At 36.9% G+C, this 16,773-nt stretch overlaps 2 protein-coding genes across 2 annotated transcripts in view; one reads left to right on the forward strand and one right to left on the reverse strand.

Moving 5' to 3' along the window:
* LOC148952450 (coiled-coil domain-containing protein 93-like) overlaps positions 1-16,773 on the reverse strand; it is a 253,210-nt gene that overhangs the window by 163,592 nt on the left and 72,845 nt on the right. The window lies entirely within an intron of this gene.
* Positions 1-16,773, forward strand: part of LOC148952454 (uncharacterized) — an 89,066-nt gene that overhangs the window by 13,945 nt on the left and 58,348 nt on the right. The window contains exon 3 of the mRNA XM_089089887.1: positions 1,932-2,136. Coding sequence (XP_088946013.1) covers positions 1,932-2,136 — 205 coding nt within the window. The remainder of the gene's footprint in view (positions 1-1,931; positions 2,137-16,773) is intronic.

Here is a 16,773-nt window from a genome sequence, read left to right on the forward strand (position 1 = left end):
ACGTTAGGTAGGCATTTCATCAGGTATGAGATTTTTATTATCAGAATGTTATCCATTTCAATTGGGGTTGATAAACCATCTCATTTTGAATTCTTATTTCATCTCATTTTGGTTATGTATATCACCTAATTATGAAATTCATATTACTGTTTGGGATTTTCATCAGGTTGTTACCACCCTAAAATGGTTAGTTGAGCATGCTTGATACTAGGTGACATAATACATGTATGTTAAAAACCTTCTGCCCCTCCCCCAAGTGCAAAGAGTCAGAACATTGAAAATCCTGCAGCATGCCATTTTAATTTTTCATCCATTGAAATCTTGTAAGGCATAAAACCGAAAAGAACCGAAATACCGAAAACCGAAATCTTGAACCATAAACCATAAACCATAAAACCGAAATCTTGCAAAAGTGCATAAAACCGAAAAGAACCGAAATACCGAAAACCGAAATCTTGAACCATAAACCATAAACCATAAAACCGAAATCTTGTAAAAGTGCATAAAACCGAAAAGACTGCGCATTGGGTGCTATTCACAGTAATTTCTGTTCGCTGAAAATTTGACTTTTGAAACTTCTGCTCGTTTTTTCAGTCCTTGAAACCAGTGGCGGCATCCAGGGGGGCGAGGGGAGCGCCCCCCCTAGCGTAGTCTAAAGTAGTGTAATTTACTTAATTAACTCAAGTTTGCGTTAATTAAACTTGCTCCTAACGCAAGTTTATCGGATCAACCTATTTTGTGCCCCCCTAATTTTTTTTATCAGATCAACCTATTTTGCCCCCCCCCCCTAAAAAAACCTGGATCCGCCCCTGCTTAAAACAAGTCACAGATCTTTGTCACGTGGGAAAACAGATCTACAACTTAAAAGGAAGAATATAACATATTAGTTTGCGCACAGCCAGGACAGTAAAATCTCGATGGAAGGTTTTCCCGTGTTCTAAAAATGTGAAAAACGATATTGAGAGTTTCTAATTCGGCTCATTGGCCTTCCCAATAGGGAAATACAATTATTGAAGATGCCTTGTTTCTACCTTACATGGTCCTGCTGAAGTAATCGTAGAAAGCTGAAGGAGGAAAAATTCACAGAAACATTCTGAGATCTAATGCTATGTGACGAAGCTAAAATATTTCACGCCCTAATTATGTGGCACTTGGCCTTTCAACATTACCGATGATGCTAAAAGGAAAAAATGATAAATAGCAGAAACTATTTTATCATTGTTGGGATTATTTTTCTGGAAGGAGGGGACAGGAAAGTAAAAGACGCAAAAAGGAGGTAGCAATAAGTTGAAACGATTTGGAAGAGGTAAAAGGAATTGTATATTAAGAAGCTCCGTGACAAAAGGTATCCCCGGTATCTTTCAAAGAGATTATGACCTGGAAAACAGATTGAGGTGGACGGGCGATGGGGAGGGTGGATTAAGATGGCCAAAGAAATACGCGGGGAACCACCGTTAATCAAGGCGGATAGATGAAGCATAAGACAAATGGTATCTGTCCTCTCTATCATATTATTAAGATATGTAGCATTAAGGACAAAAGAAAACGGGGCTTTAACCTTCATTACATATGATTCTGACAGCTCAATTACGGGCGTTTTCGACTTTCTTACCGAATTAAATGAAATCACCGGGATAGCCGATAAGGTAAGCAATGACATAGTCGAATGAAGGAGATGTAAACGGAGAGGAATTGGTTCTAGCGCACCTAAATTTATGAAAATGTTTATATAAGGTGTATAGCATACGATATCTCGGATCAGCTATTGAATTGTTCCTGTTAATTGTGCTGTACGACTAATTTTGATATTTCCTTTATTTTTGTTTCTAACAAGATTGTTGTGAGCATATCACTTATCAGTTATGACGAGTATTTCATAGTTTGCTGTGGTATGAAGACTTTATGGATTTTATAACATTCATTATTTTTAGATCACATGGTCCTATCTGCAATACCTACGATACAAAGTTCTACACTTCGAGACAGAGCGAAATATTCAGCACAAAAGCATATACATTTGAATGTTAAATCACTCAAATACTTAACGAAAGTCTTCTATTCTTTTTGTTTAACTTCAGTACCAGCTCTTATGTCAAATAATCTTATTTCTACAGTGAGTTCATGTCGTGTGTCAACGTAAGTATTATTTTATCTCTTTAACTAAGAGGTTTTCCCAATGACCAAACAACAGAGGGCCTGTTTTATTAAGAAAGTGTCATTCCTGGTCTTACCTCAGTTAACACGTTTTATTAAGGAATTATGTTAGCTTTGATCAAACAGTTCGCGGTAACGAACTGTGAGTAAGGAGTGACCCGGCTCAATAGTAACCAAATCTCAAAAATATGAATTTTGATACCAATAGATACATCAGTAGAATCGTATTTTTATGCTGATTTCAAATATATATAAGTTTCATTAAGTTTAGTCTTACCCATCAAAATTTACACGCCTGAGAAAATTTGCCTTATTATCGAAAAAAGGGAAAAACAACAGTAAAAGTCATAGAACTTTAATGAAATTTACACCGTCAGATTCAGCGTATCAGAAAAACTTACTACAGAAGTTTCAAGCTTCTATCTGCAAAAATGTGGAATTTATATTTTTTGCCAGAAGAAAGATCACGGATGCGTGTTTGTTTTTTTTTTCCAGGGGTGATCGTATCGATCCCATAGTCCTAGAATATCGTGAGAGAGCTCACTCGAACGGAAATTAAATGTCCAGTGCCCTTTTTAAGTGACCAAAAAAATTGGATGGCAACTTGGCTCCCTCCAACGCCTATTTTTTCTCGAAGTCACCCAATCAAAATTTTGAGATAGCCATTTTGTTCAGCATAGTCCATAATCTAATAAATATGTCTTTGAGAATGACTTAATCCCCAGCAGTTCTCAGGGGAACGACTGTAAGTTATTAACTTTGCCCATTGTTTACATAGAGTATTGGTTAATGAGAAGTATTAAGACGTTTTCAGGAGGGATTTTTTTCTGGTGGGGGAGGGTTGGAGGAGGGGGTTACGGGGGAGGATCTTTCCATGGAGGATTTTTCCTTGGAAAAAGGGACATTTCTATGAAGAGGGCACCCGATTTCCCAGCGATATTTAAAAAACCATCAGAAATCATAGGCAGTACCTAAGTAAAGAACGATGTTGGCACAATGTATTATTTTTTTTTTTTGCTTCTTCTTCTTCTTCCATACCAAGGCACTTCGTATCGAAGGAGTTATCGTAAAAACTTGGAACAGGGCTCATTCGATTGGAAATTAGAACGGCTAGTGCCATTTTTAATAGTCGAAAGTGATCGGAAGGCCACTAACACCCCTTCCACGCCCACCAATTCCCCAAACACATCCAATCAAAATTTTGAGATAGTCATTTTGTTCAGCGTAGTTGATTTCCAGATAGAAATTATGTTTTTGAGGAGGACACTCCCCCAGAGGCCTCAGGGGAAGGGTTGTAAGTTATGCCCTGGGAGCATATAAGGTTTTAATAGAAAGCGTTGTCGTAGAAACTTTAAAAAAGGCGGCTCATTCAATTGAAAATTCAAAGGGGTAGTGACCTTTTTAATAGTCGAAAGTGATTGGGGGGCAAAAACCCCCCTCTCACGCCCACCTTTACCCCAAAAACGTGCAATCAAACTTTTGAGATAGCCATTTTGTTCAACACAGTTGAAAGTTCTGGAAACTAGGTCTTTCAGGATGACAAACCCCCCACAGCCCTCAGACCAAGGGTTTAAGGTATGCCCTGGGGGCATATAAGGTTTTTATAGAAAGCGTTGGCGTACAAACTTCAAAAAGGGCTCATTCGATTGGAAATTGAAATGGCTAGTGCCCTTTTTAAGAGTCAAAAGTGATTTGAGGACAACTAATCCCCCTCTCATGCCCATGTTTCCTCAAACACATTCAATCAAAATTTTTAGATAGCCATTTTGTTCAACGTAGTTGTAAGTTCTGGAAATTAGTTCTTTGAGGATGACGACCCGTTCCCCTCAGAGCCCTCATAGCAAGGGTTGCAAGTTGTGCCCTGGGGGCATATAAGGTTTTTATTGAAAGCTTTGTCGTAGAAAATTGAAAAAGGGTGCATTCGATTGGAAACTTAATGGGCTAGTGCCCTTTTTAATAGTTGCAAGCGATTGGAGGACAACTAAGTCCCCTTTCACGCCCACATTTTCCCTAAATACATCCAATTAAAATTTTTAGATAACCATTTTGTTCAACGTAATTGAAAGTTTTGGAAATTAGGGCTTTAAGGATGACAACCCCCCACAGCACTCAGGGCAAGGGCTGTAAGCTATGCCCTGGGGGCATATAAGGTATTTATAGAAAGCGTTGTCGTAGAAACTTCAAAAATGGCTTATTGGATTGGAAATTGAAATGGCTAGTGCCCTTTTTAATAGTCGAAAGAAATTGGAGGGGAACTTATCCCCATTTCACACCCACGATTTCCCCAAATACATACAATCAACATTTCGAGATAGCTATTTTTTCTACGTAGCTGAAAGTTCTGGAAATTATGACTTTGTGGATGACAACCCCCCCCCTCCCCCCCCAAAGCCCTCAGGGCCAGGGTTGTAAGTTATGCCCTGGGGGCATATGAAGTTTTTATAGAAAGAAGTGTCGTAGAAACTTCAAAAAGGGCTCATTCGATTTGAAATTGAAACGGGTAAAGCCATTTTTAATAGTCGAAAGTGATTGAAGAGCAACTAACCCCCCTCTCAGGCCCATCATTCCCCAAAACACATCAAATCAAAATTTTGATATATTCATTTTGGTCAACGGAGTTGAAAGATCTGGAAATTAGGTCTTTGAGGATGACAACCCCCCCCCCCCCCCACAACCCTTACGGCAAAGGTTTTAAGTCATGACCTGGGGGCACACAAGGCTTTTATAGAAATTGTTGTCTTTCAAAACGGCTCATTTGATTGGAAATTGAAAGGGCTAGTGCCCTTTTTAATAGTAGAAAGTGATTGAAGGGCAACTAGCCCCCCTCTCAGGACCACCATTTCCCCAGACATATCCAATCAAAATTTTGACATAGCCATTTTGTCTAACCTAGTTGAAAGTTCTGGAAATTAGGTCTTTGAGGATGACAACCCCCTCACAGCCCTCAGAGCAAGGGTTGTAAGTTACGCCTTGGGGGCATATAAGGTGTTTATAGAAAAGCGTTGACGTAGAAACTCAAAAAGGGTTCTCTCGATTGGAAATTGAAAGAGCTAGTGCCCTTTTTAATTGTCGAAAGTGATTGGAAAGCTTGACATTTTTAAAGTAAAGATCGATCTGGGTATAATGCATCTTTTTTTTTGACGAGGGCACTTCGTATCGAAGGAGTTGTCGCAGGAACTTCGAAAAGGGCTCATTCTATTGAAAATAGAAAGGATTAATGCCCTTTTTAATAGTCGAAAGTGATTGAAGAGTAAATAGTCCCCCTACCATGTCCACCCTCCCATTTGCCCATTATGTTTAAAAACTAAATGTTACCATAAGATTAAACCAAAATGCACTGTGTTAATGCTAATTCCTAATAAGGCATCAATATGTTCTAACTTTCGGGGCTGCTTCTGCTCTTAAAATTTAACCAAATCAAAATAGCGTAAGTGTATCCAAGGTATCAAATAAAGTAAACTGATTTTTTTTGCGAAGGGTATCAAGTTTTCCATTTCAGGTCAACTAGAGGAGGTATGAAACTAAATTAAACATTACTATTTGTGTCCCGATTTTTAAGAGGGTGTATGTTGTTAAAAATTGCTAAAAAAATTTCTCCAGCATACAAATAGCCGGCAAAACTATAAAGTCTTAAAAAAAGTAAAGATTTATAGTTTTATTTTCTTTTTCCCTGAAAAGATTTATGTCAATATAAAACAAACAGAAATTAATTAAAAAATCTTTTTCCACAAAATAAGTTTTTCAAATAAAAGTAAAGAACTCCATTAAACCAAAAATGAGCAAAAACTATAATCAAATAATCTACCAAGCATGGAATTACCACAAATCAGCATCGATAAATAAATAAAACCCAAAACGAACAGAAAGTGCATTAAATAACCGAGTCAAACTCAAAACGAACAGAAATTAACATGAGTAGGGCTCAAAACCCCTATGCCATCCCAAGGCCAGAACATAATTTGCACTTTACTGAAAAAAATACAAATGAATGTGCATTGTCAGTTTAATATACATATACTGATATTTAGTAATCAAAATGTAACTATATTTGATTTATTAAAGTTATGAAAGTAAAAACATTCATGTTTTTTCAGTAAAGTGCAAATTATGTTCTGGCCTTGGGAAGGCATAGGGGTTTTGAGCCCTACTAATGTTAATTTCTGCTCGTTTTGAGTTTGACTCGGTTATTTATTGTAATTTCTGTTCGTTTTTGGTTTCATTTATTTATCTATACTGATTTTTGGTAGTTTCACGCTTGGTAGATTATTTCATTTTATTTTTTCCTCATTTTTGTTTTAAAGGAGTTCCTCACTTTTAGTTGAAAAACTTATTTAGTGGAAAAAGTTTTTTTAATTAATTAAATTAAAAAAAACAAGTTTTTTCAGCTGAAAGTAAGGAGCAATATTCAAAATTAAAACTAATAGAAATTGTTACGTATATGAAGGGGTTTGCCCCCTAGTCAATACCTCGCCCTTTACGCTAAAGTTTTTTTTAGTACTTTCAAAAGAGCTATCTATTCTAATTAACCGGCCGTTTTGATTCAGAGGTTTGTGATTCGAACAAAAATCGAACTTTAGCGTATTGATTGAGATATCAAAAAGTTCGTGGTAAAGAACTGTAAGTAATGAGCGACCCCGCACAATGGTAACCGAAACTCTAGAAAACGGGTTTTTGATACCAATAGATATATCAAAAGAATCAGATTTCAATGCTGATTTCAAATATATAAATTTCATCAAGTTTAGATCTACCCGTCAAAAGTTACGCGCCTGAGAAAATTTGGCTGATTTTCAAAAAAAGGGGGAAAGACCCCCTAAAAGTTATAGAACCTTAATGAAAATCAAACCATCATATTCAGCGTATCAGAGAACCCTACTGTAGAGGTTTCAAGCTCCTATCTAAAAAAATGTGGATTTTTGCATTTTTTGCCAGAAGAAAGATCACGGATGCGTGTTTATTTGTTTGTTTGTTTGTTTTTTTTTTTTTTTTTTTTCCCCAGGGGTTATCGTATCGAACCAGTGGTACTAGAATATAGTGGGTGGGCTCATTGGAACGGAAATTAAAATTTATAGTGCCCTTTTTAATTGACAAAAAATGGAGGGCAACTAGGCCCCTCCCACGCTCATTTTTTTCCCAAAGTCACCCGATCAAAATTTTGAGATAGCCATTTTGTTCAGCATGGTCGAAAATATGATAAAAATGTCTTTTAGGATGACTTGATCCCCCAAAGTCCCCAGGGGGAGGGCTGAAAGTTATGAACTTTACTCAATGTTAACATATAGTATTGGTTATTGGGAAGTATACAGACTTTTTCAGAGGAGATTTTTTCTGGTAGGTGGGGGAAGGAGAGGGTCGGTGGCTATATGGAAGGATCTTTCCATGAAGGAAGTTTTCATGGGGGAAGGGACATTGCTATGAAGGGGGCGCCGGATTTCCCAGCATTATTAAAGAAAAAGATCAGGAATTAAATAAAAAAAAACAAGTTTTTCAACTGATCAACTGACTGTGATTAAGAGGTCATTTTTAAAGAACTGGAAAAAAAAATTCGAACTATAGTTTAAAGAGCAGGGTATTGACTAGGGGGCGAACCCCCTAATATACGTGTTAAAAATTTATGAATATAGAAGTTCGTTACGTAAGTTAATTCTAAGTTACGTATATTTATTACTAATAAAAACGTTCGTAAATAAAATTAAACAAGTTTCGAGAAAGCCATTTAACCAAATAATATGAAATTTTGTTTTAACTATTCATCTACGGTGAGACAAAGTCAAAACCTGCATTAATTCAAAAACGTTCAAAAATTAGATAAAAAAACAAGTTTTTTTTTAACTGAAAGCAAGGAACGACGTTGAAACTCAAAACGAACAGAAATTATTCCGTATATGAAAGGGGCTGTCCCCTCTCAACGCCTCGCTCTTTACGCTAAAGTTTGACTTTCTCACAACTCTATTTTTTTAAACAATAAAAAAACTTTAGCGTAAAGAGCGAGGCGTTGAGGAGGGGACAGCCCCCTTCATATACGGAATAATTTCTGTTCGTTTTAAGTTTTAACGTCGTTCCTTACTTTCAGTTAAAAAAACTTGTTTTTTTTATTTAATTGACTATGGGGCGAACTCTCTACTATATGTAATAAAAACATACGAATATAGAAGTTCGTTACGTAAGTTAATTCGTAAGTTACGTCAGAACAAAATTTTGAAAAAGCCATTTAGCCAAAAAAAATAAAACTAATATGCAAATTTCGTTTTAATTATTCATGTACGGTGAGCCAAAATCAAAGCTACATTACTTCAAAAACGTTCAGAAATTAAATTTTAAAAAATAAGTTTTTTAACTGAAAGTAAGGAGCGACATTAAAACTTAGCCTAAAACGAACAAAAATTATTCCGTATTCGAAAGGGGCTGTCCCCTCCTCAACGCCACGCTATTTACGCTAAATTTTTACTCTGTCTAACAACATTATTTTTGAAAACAATAAAAAACTTTAGCGTGAAGTGCGAGGCGTTGAGGAGGGGACAGCTCCTTTCATACACGGGATAATTTCTGTTCGTTTTGCTCCTTACTTTCAGTTAAAAAAAATTGTTTTTCTTTTAAATTTAATTGTTATAAGAGGCAAACTGTAACCTAACCAACTCTATACATATATTAAATGTTTAACTAAAATATACCTGTGTAGTAGTTTATATCACTGAGACTAAGCGAAATTATCCCCGAATACAGACACAGAAACCGGTTTTACTCAGAACAAGAGCTTGAGTGTGGTCGCTGGTACTTACGTCTTATACCGACCACACTCAAGAAGTAGGTTAGGTTAATCATAATGAACTATACCGAAATTTGATGAAAATATAGTGCTTAGTAACAAAATTATGGAAACTACAACAAAGAATTATGGAAAGCTGGTCACCCAGAACGCATTACATTAAAACCCTAACCACCTGTATGCATTACATATTCAATTAAAATACACTGTACCTGAATAGTACTTAATCTCGCTCAGGCTAAGCTGATTTATCTCCGAGTAAACACAGAAAACCGGTTTCATTACAGATCAAGAACAAAGTGTGGTCGCTGTAACACGTAAGTACCGATGCATGAAAAGAATAGACTTTTTATACTGATCCTAAATATGTATGAAGTCCATTAGGTTTAATTTAACCCATCAAAAGCTACGAACCTGCGAAAATTTGCCTGGTTTTCAAAAAAGGGGAGAAATACCCTAAAAGTTCAATCGATCTTAATGAAAATCACATCATCAGATTCAAACTATCAGAGATTGCCACTGTAAACGTTTCAAGCTTTTTCAAAAAGTTTTAATTTTTTTTTTTTTTTTTTTTTGCCAGAAAAAACATCACAGATGGGTGTTTATTCGTTGTTGTTTATTTTTCCAGTGGGTTTCGAATCGAACAAATGATCATAGAAGATCGAGAGAGAAAATTAGATCAAAAATCAAAAGTTATATTGCCCTAGATTGGAGGGCAACTAGCCCCCCTTCCACACATTCCTTTTACTCCGAAGACAACCGATCAAAATTTTGAGATAGCCATTTGATTCAATCACAGTTGAAAAGTTCAAAAACTAGGCCTTTGGGGATGACATGGTCCCCCATAGTCCATAGAGAAAAGTATTTAAGTTATGGAATTTGTCCAATGTTAACATGCAGTATTTGTTATTGGGAAACGAACGGATTCTTTTAGGGGAGGCGGGTATTTTCTGCGGGAGAGCGGAGGATTTCCCACGAGGAGAATTTCTTGTTGGGTTTTCTGGGAGATTTTCCAGGATTAATTTCACACGGGGGGAGGTAAGGGGATTTCCTGGTAGGATTTGAAAAACGGTCAGAAATCAAATAAAAAAGACAAGTTTATTCAACTGAAAGTAAGGAGCAACATTAAAACGAATATAATTAATTTCGTACATGATGGGGGGGGGGCTGCCCCTTCCTCAACCCTCGTTCTTTACTCTAAAGCTTGAATTGTTATCACAATTCTTTAAAAAAGACTTCTCAAAGCAAAGTTGAGTTTGAGTGAGTTTGAATATATGAAGAACTTTAAGATTTTAGCGTAAACAGCGAGAGTTGAGGAAGTGGCAGCCACCCTCAGATACGGAACATTTTTTCAATATTTTTTTTTCAAGTTTTAAGGTTGCTCCTTACTTTCAGTTGAGAAAAACTTGCTTTTTAAATTGCCTTTATTAAGAAATGATTCCTTCCATGCCCAATCAAATTAAAGAATGATAAGGGTTTTCTGCCGTAACTAGTCATTCTTTAACTCATTCCTTAAATTATCATTCCTTAACTTTACTCTTACTAGGTTGCAGCTACTGCTGCCACCACAATTTTTGGACAAGGAAAAGAATCACTCTTTATTATTGCTTAATAAAACCCAGAAAAGTTTGCCTTTCTTCTTTAGATAACTAAATTTAGCATCGTTAACATCATTACTTGATAGAATTAAATTTAAAAACTTTTCCATATAATAAGTTTTGAAAAAAAATGTAAAGAACCCCATTAAACTCCTGAAGAATATCATGTCAATATAAAATGAACAGAAATTAATTAAAAAAAACTTTCCCACAAATAAGTTTCCAAAAAAAAGTAAAGAACTCCATCAAACCAAAAATAGAATCAAATAATCTACCAAGCATACAACTACCGCAAATCAGTATTAATAAATAAATGAAACCCAAAACAAACAGATATTAAAATAAGTCAAACTCAAAACGAGCAGAAAATAATATGAGTAGGGTTCTAAACCCCCTATGCTTTCTAAAAGCCAGAATATAATTTGTACTTTACTGAAAAATTCTTTTAATTGTTTTGATTTTTATAACTCTAAGAAATCAAAAATTAATTAAGATTTCAAGGAATAAATATCAACATATGTATATTAAGCTGACAATGCACATTTTTTTCAATAAATTTAATTGAATTTTTTTTAATGAAACACAAACTGTATACTGGTTTTTAGAAAGCACACGGTTTTAGATCCCTGATTATATTAATTTCTGCTCGTTTTGAGTTTGCCTCTGTTATTTATTTTAATTTCTGCTTGTTTTTGGTTTCATTTATTTATTTATACTGATTTGCGGTAGTTGTATGCTTTTATTTGATTCTTTATTTGTTCATTTTTGGTTTAACGGAGTTCTTTACTTTTTTTAAAAAAACTTATTTTGTGGAAAAGTTTTTTTTAATTAATTTCTGTTCATTTTATATTGAAATGATCTTTTTCAGGGGAAAAGACAGAGCCTCTTCAGTTATACAACCATCCCTTCAATAAAAACCTTAAATACCCATGGGCATAACTTACAACCATTGCCCTTAATCTATGGGGTTTGTTTAAACCCCAAAAGTCTTGTTATGTGATATTTAGACTATTTTGAACAGAATGGCTATCTCAAAATTTCTATTAGATGCATATAGTGACAATACGACGTGTGTGTGGTAACTGCCCTCCGATCACGTTGACACTTAAAAAGAGAACTAGAGCGTCTGATTACCAATCCAATGAGCCCCCACAAAAGTTGATATGACCACGCGTTCCATAAAAACCGCATATGCCCCCAGGACATAACTTATAGCCCTTACCCTGAGGGCTAGGGGGATCTGTTATCCTCAAAGAAATAATTTCCATACCTTTCAAATACGTTCAATAAAATGGCTATCTCAAAATTTTGATTGGAAGTGTTTGGGGAAATGATGGGCGTGGGGGGCATTGGCCCTTTGATCACTTTCGACTAATAAAAAAGGCACTACTCCTCTCAATTTCCAATCGAATGAGCCCTTTTTTAAACTTTTACGACAAAACTTTCAATAAAAAACCTTATATGCCTCAAGGGCATAAATTACGACCATTGTCCTGAGGGCTATAGGGGGAGGGTTGTCATCCTCAAAGACATGATTTCCAGACCTTTTTACTACGTTGAACAAAAAAGCCATATCAAAATGCTGACCGGAAATGCTTAGGGAAATGAGGGGCATGGAGAGGGAGTGATTCTCAGTCCGATTACTTTCGACTATTAAAAAAGGTAATAGCCCTCTCAATTTACGCTCGAACGAGCCCTTTCTGAAGTTTCTAAGACAATACTTTCTATAAAAATCTTATATGGCCCAGGGCATAATACACAACCTTAGCCCTGACGGCTTTGATGGGGGGCATAATTTACAGACCCTTCAAGACATAATTTCCAGACCCTTCAACTACGTTCAACAAAATGGCTATATTAAAATGTTAATTGGAAGTGTTTGAGGAAATGATGGCCGTCGGGGGGGGGACTTTCACCCTCCGATCGCTTTTGACTATAAATAAGGGCACTAGCCCTCTTAATTTCCAATTGAATGAGCTCTTTTTCAAGATTCTACGACAACACTTTCTATAAAAACCTTATATGCCCCCAGGGCATATAAGGCAAAACTTAAAGCTTTTGCCCTGGGGGCTGTGGGGGGTTTTTCATCCTCAAAGACATAACTTCCGGACCTTTCAACTACATTGAACAAAATGGTTATTTCAAAATTTTGATTGATTGTGTTCAGGGAAATGGTGCGCGTGAGAGGGGGATTAGTTACCCTCCAAACACTTTCGACTATTAGAAGGGCACTAACCCATTCAATTTCCAATCGAATGAGCCCTTTTTGAAGTATCTACGACAACATTTTCTGTAAAAACATTATACACCCCCAGGGCATAAATTACAACCCTTAACCTGAGGGCTGTGGTGGGATTGTAATATTCAAAGACATAATTTCCAAAACTTTCAACTACGTTGAAAAAAATGGCTGTCTCAAAATTTGATTGGATGTGTTTGGGGAAATGATGGGCCTGGAGGGGGTTAGCTGCCCTCCAATCACTTTCTACTATTACAAAGGGAACTAGCCCTTTCAATTTCCAAAATGAGCCATTTGAAGTTTCTACAACAAAACTCTATAAACACCTTATATATCCTCAGGGTATAACTTAAAACCCTTGCCCCGAGGGCTGTGGAGGGTTGTCATCCTCAAAAACATAATTTTCAGAACTTTCAACAACGTTGAACAAAAAATGGCTATCTCAAAATTTTGATTGGATTTGTTTTGGGAAATGGTAGGAGTGAGAGGAGGGTTAGTTGCCCTCCAATCACTTTTGACTATTAAAAAGGGCACTAGCTCTTTCAATTTCCAATCAAATGAGCCTTTTTTGAAGTTTCTACGCAAAACTTTCTATAAAACTTTATAAGACCTCAGAGCATAACTTGCAGTCCTTGCCCTGAAGGCTCTAAGAGGGGTTATCATCCTCAATGACCTAATTTCCAAAATTTTCACTACGTTGAACAAAAAATGGCTATCTCAAAATTTTGATTCGATGTGTTTTGGGAAATGGTGGGAGTGAGAGGAGGGTTATTTGCCCTCCAATCACTTTTGACTTTTAAAAAAGACACTAGCCCTTTCAATATTCAATTTGATGAGCCCTTTTTGAAGTTTCTACGACAACTCTATCTATAATAACCTTATATTGCCCCGGGGCATAACTTACAACCCTTGCCCTGAGGTGTGTTGGGAAGGGTTTGTCATCCTCAAAGACATAATTTCCAGAACTTTCAAGTACGTTGAGCAAGATAGCTATCTCAAAATTTTGATTGGATGTGTTTGTGGAAATGGTAGGCGTGAGAGGGGGGGTAGATGCCCCCCAATCAGGTTCGATTACTAAAAAGGGCACCGGTCATTTCAATTTCCAATCGAATTAGCCCTTTTTGAAGTTTCAACGATAACAATTTCTATTAAAACCTAATATGCCTCCAGGGCATAACTTAAATATCTTACCCTGAGGGCTGAGGTGGGGTTGTCATCCTCAAAGACCCGATTTCCAGAACTTTAAACTATGTTGAACAAAATGATTATCTCAAAATTTTGAACGAGTGTTTGGGGAAATGGTGGGCGTGAGAGGGGTGTTAGTTGCCCTCCAATCACTTTCGACTATTAAAAAAAGGCACTAACCCTTTCTATTTCCAATCAAATGAGCCGTTTTTGAAGTTTCTACGACAGCACTTTCTAGACATAATTTCCATAACTTTCAACTAGGCCTACATTGAAAAAAAATGGCTATCTCAAAATTTTGATTGGATGTGTTTTGGGAAATGTTGGGTTATTTGCCCTCCAATCACTTTTGACTTTTAAAAAAGACACTAGCCCTTTCAGTATTCAATTTGATGAGCCCTTTTTGAAGTTTCTACGACAACGCTATCTATAATAACCTTATATGTCTCCAGGGCATAACTTACAACTCTTGCCCTGAGGGGTGTGGGGGGTTTGTCGTCATCAAAGACATAAATTCCAAAACTTTCAATTATGTTGAATAAAATGCCTATCTCGAACTTTAGATTGGATGTGTTTGGGGAAATGGTAACCCCCGTGAGAGGGGTTACCATTTCCAATCACTCCCGACTATTAAAAAGGACACTAGCCCTTTCACTTTCCAACCAAATGAGCCCTCTTTGAAGTTTTTACAAAAATACTGTCTATAAACAAAAAAAACTCATATGCCCCCAGGATATAGCTTAAAACCTTTGCCCTGAGGGCTCTGAGGAGGTTATTATCCCGAAAGACCTTATTTCCAGAACTTTCAACTACGTTTAACAAAATGGATATTTCAAAACTTTGATTCCATGTGTTTGGGGAAATAGTGGACATGAGAGGTGGGTTAGTTGACCTCCAATCACTTTAAACCTATTAAAAAGGGCAATAGCCGTTTCAATTTCCAATCGAATGAGCCCTTTTCGATGTTTTTACTACGAGGCTTTTGTCGTCCTACGAGGCGGTTCTCGTCCTCAAAGACTTAATTTCCAGAACTTTCAATAGCGTTGAACAAAATGGCAATCTCAAAATTTGGATTGGATGGTTTTGGGGAAATGGTGGACGTGGAAGGGGTGTTAGTTGCCTTACAATCCCTTTCAGCTATTAAAAAGGGCACAAGTCCTTCCAATTTTTAATCGAATGAGCCCTTTTCGAAGTTTCTAAGAGAACTCCTTCGATACAAAGTGCCCTGGTCTAAAAGAAACCCAAAACCCAAAACGAAATCATTGGCAGCGCAATAGCGCTGCCTAAGTAAAGAACGAGGTTGGCACAATGTATTGTTATTATTTTTTTTTTCTTTAGACCAGGGAACTTCGTATCGAAGGAGTTGTCGTATAAACTTCGAAAAGGGCTCATTCGAATGGAAATTAGAGTGGCTTGTGCTCTTTTTAATAGTCGGAAGTGATTGGAAGACAACTAACACCCCTTCTACGCCCACCATTTCCCCAAACAGATACAATCAAAAATTTGAGATAGCCATTTTGTTCAGCGTAGTTGATTTCCAGATAGAATTTATGTTTTTGATGAGGAGACTCCCCACAACCCTCAGGGCAAGGGTTGTACGTCATGCCCTGTGGGATGGTATGAGATTTTTATAGAAAACGTTATCGTAGAAACTTCAAAAAGAGCTAATTCGATTGGAAATTCAAAGGGCTAGTGCTCTTTTTAATAGTCCAAAGTGATTGGAGGGCAACTAACCTCCCTCTCACGCTCACCTTTTCCCCAAACGCATCCAATCAAAATTTTGAGAGCCATTTTGTTCAACGTAGTTGTAAGTTCTGGAAATTAGGTCTTTGAGGATGACAACCCCCCTCCAAAGCCCTCAGGTCAAGGTGTATAAGTTAAGCCTTGGGGGCATATATTGTTTTCATAGAAAGTTTTGTCGTAGAAACTTCAAAATGGACTAATTCGATTGGATATTGAAATGGCTAGTGCCCTTTTTAATAGTCGAAAGGGATTTAAAGGCAAATAACACACCTTCCACGCCCACCATTTCCCCAAACACATCCAATCAAAATTTTAAGATAGCCATTTTGTTCAATGGAATTGAAAGTTTTGGAAATTACATCTTTCAACAGGAAAATCCCCCCACAGTTTTCAGGGCAATGGTTATAAGTTATGCCCTAGGGGCATATAAGGCTTTTATTGAAAGATTTGTCGTAGAGACTTCAAAACGGGCTCATTCGACTGGAAATTAAAAGGGCTAGTACCCTTTTTAATAGTCGGAAGTGATTGGAGGGCAACTAACCCCCCTCTCACGCCCACTATTTCCCCGAAAACATCCAATCAAAATCTTGAGATAACCATTTTGTTGAACGTAGTTGTAAGGTCGGGAAATTATGTCTTTGAGGAAGACAGCCCCCTACAGCCCTCAGGGCAAGGGTTGTAAGTTGTACCCTGGGGCATATAAGGTTTTTATAGAAAGTGTTGTCGTAGAATCTTCAAGGGCCCATTCGATTGGAAATTGAAAGGGCTAGTGCCCTTTTTAATAGTCGGAAGTGATTGGAGGGCAACTAAGTCCCCTATCCCGCCCCACATTTCCCCAAACACATCCAATCAAAATTTTAACATATCGATTTTGTTCAACGTAGTCTAAAGTTCTGGAAATTAGGTCTTTGAGGATGACACCCCCCAGACCTCAGGGCAAGAGTTGTATGTTATACCCTGGGAGCATATAAGGGTTTTCATTAAAAGCGTTGTCGTAGAAATTTCAAAACGGCCCATTCGATTGGAAATTGAAAGGGCTAGTGCCCTTTTTAATAGTCGGAAGTGATTGGAGGGCAACTAAGTCCCCT

The sequence above is a fragment of the Artemia sp. Qi Xiang Cuo genome, chromosome 5, assembly GCF_049724085.1.
Source record: "Artemia sp. Qi Xiang Cuo chromosome 5, ASM4972408v1, whole genome shotgun sequence".
Lineage (NCBI taxonomy): Eukaryota > Metazoa > Arthropoda > Branchiopoda > Anostraca > Artemiidae > Artemia > Artemia sp. Qi Xiang Cuo.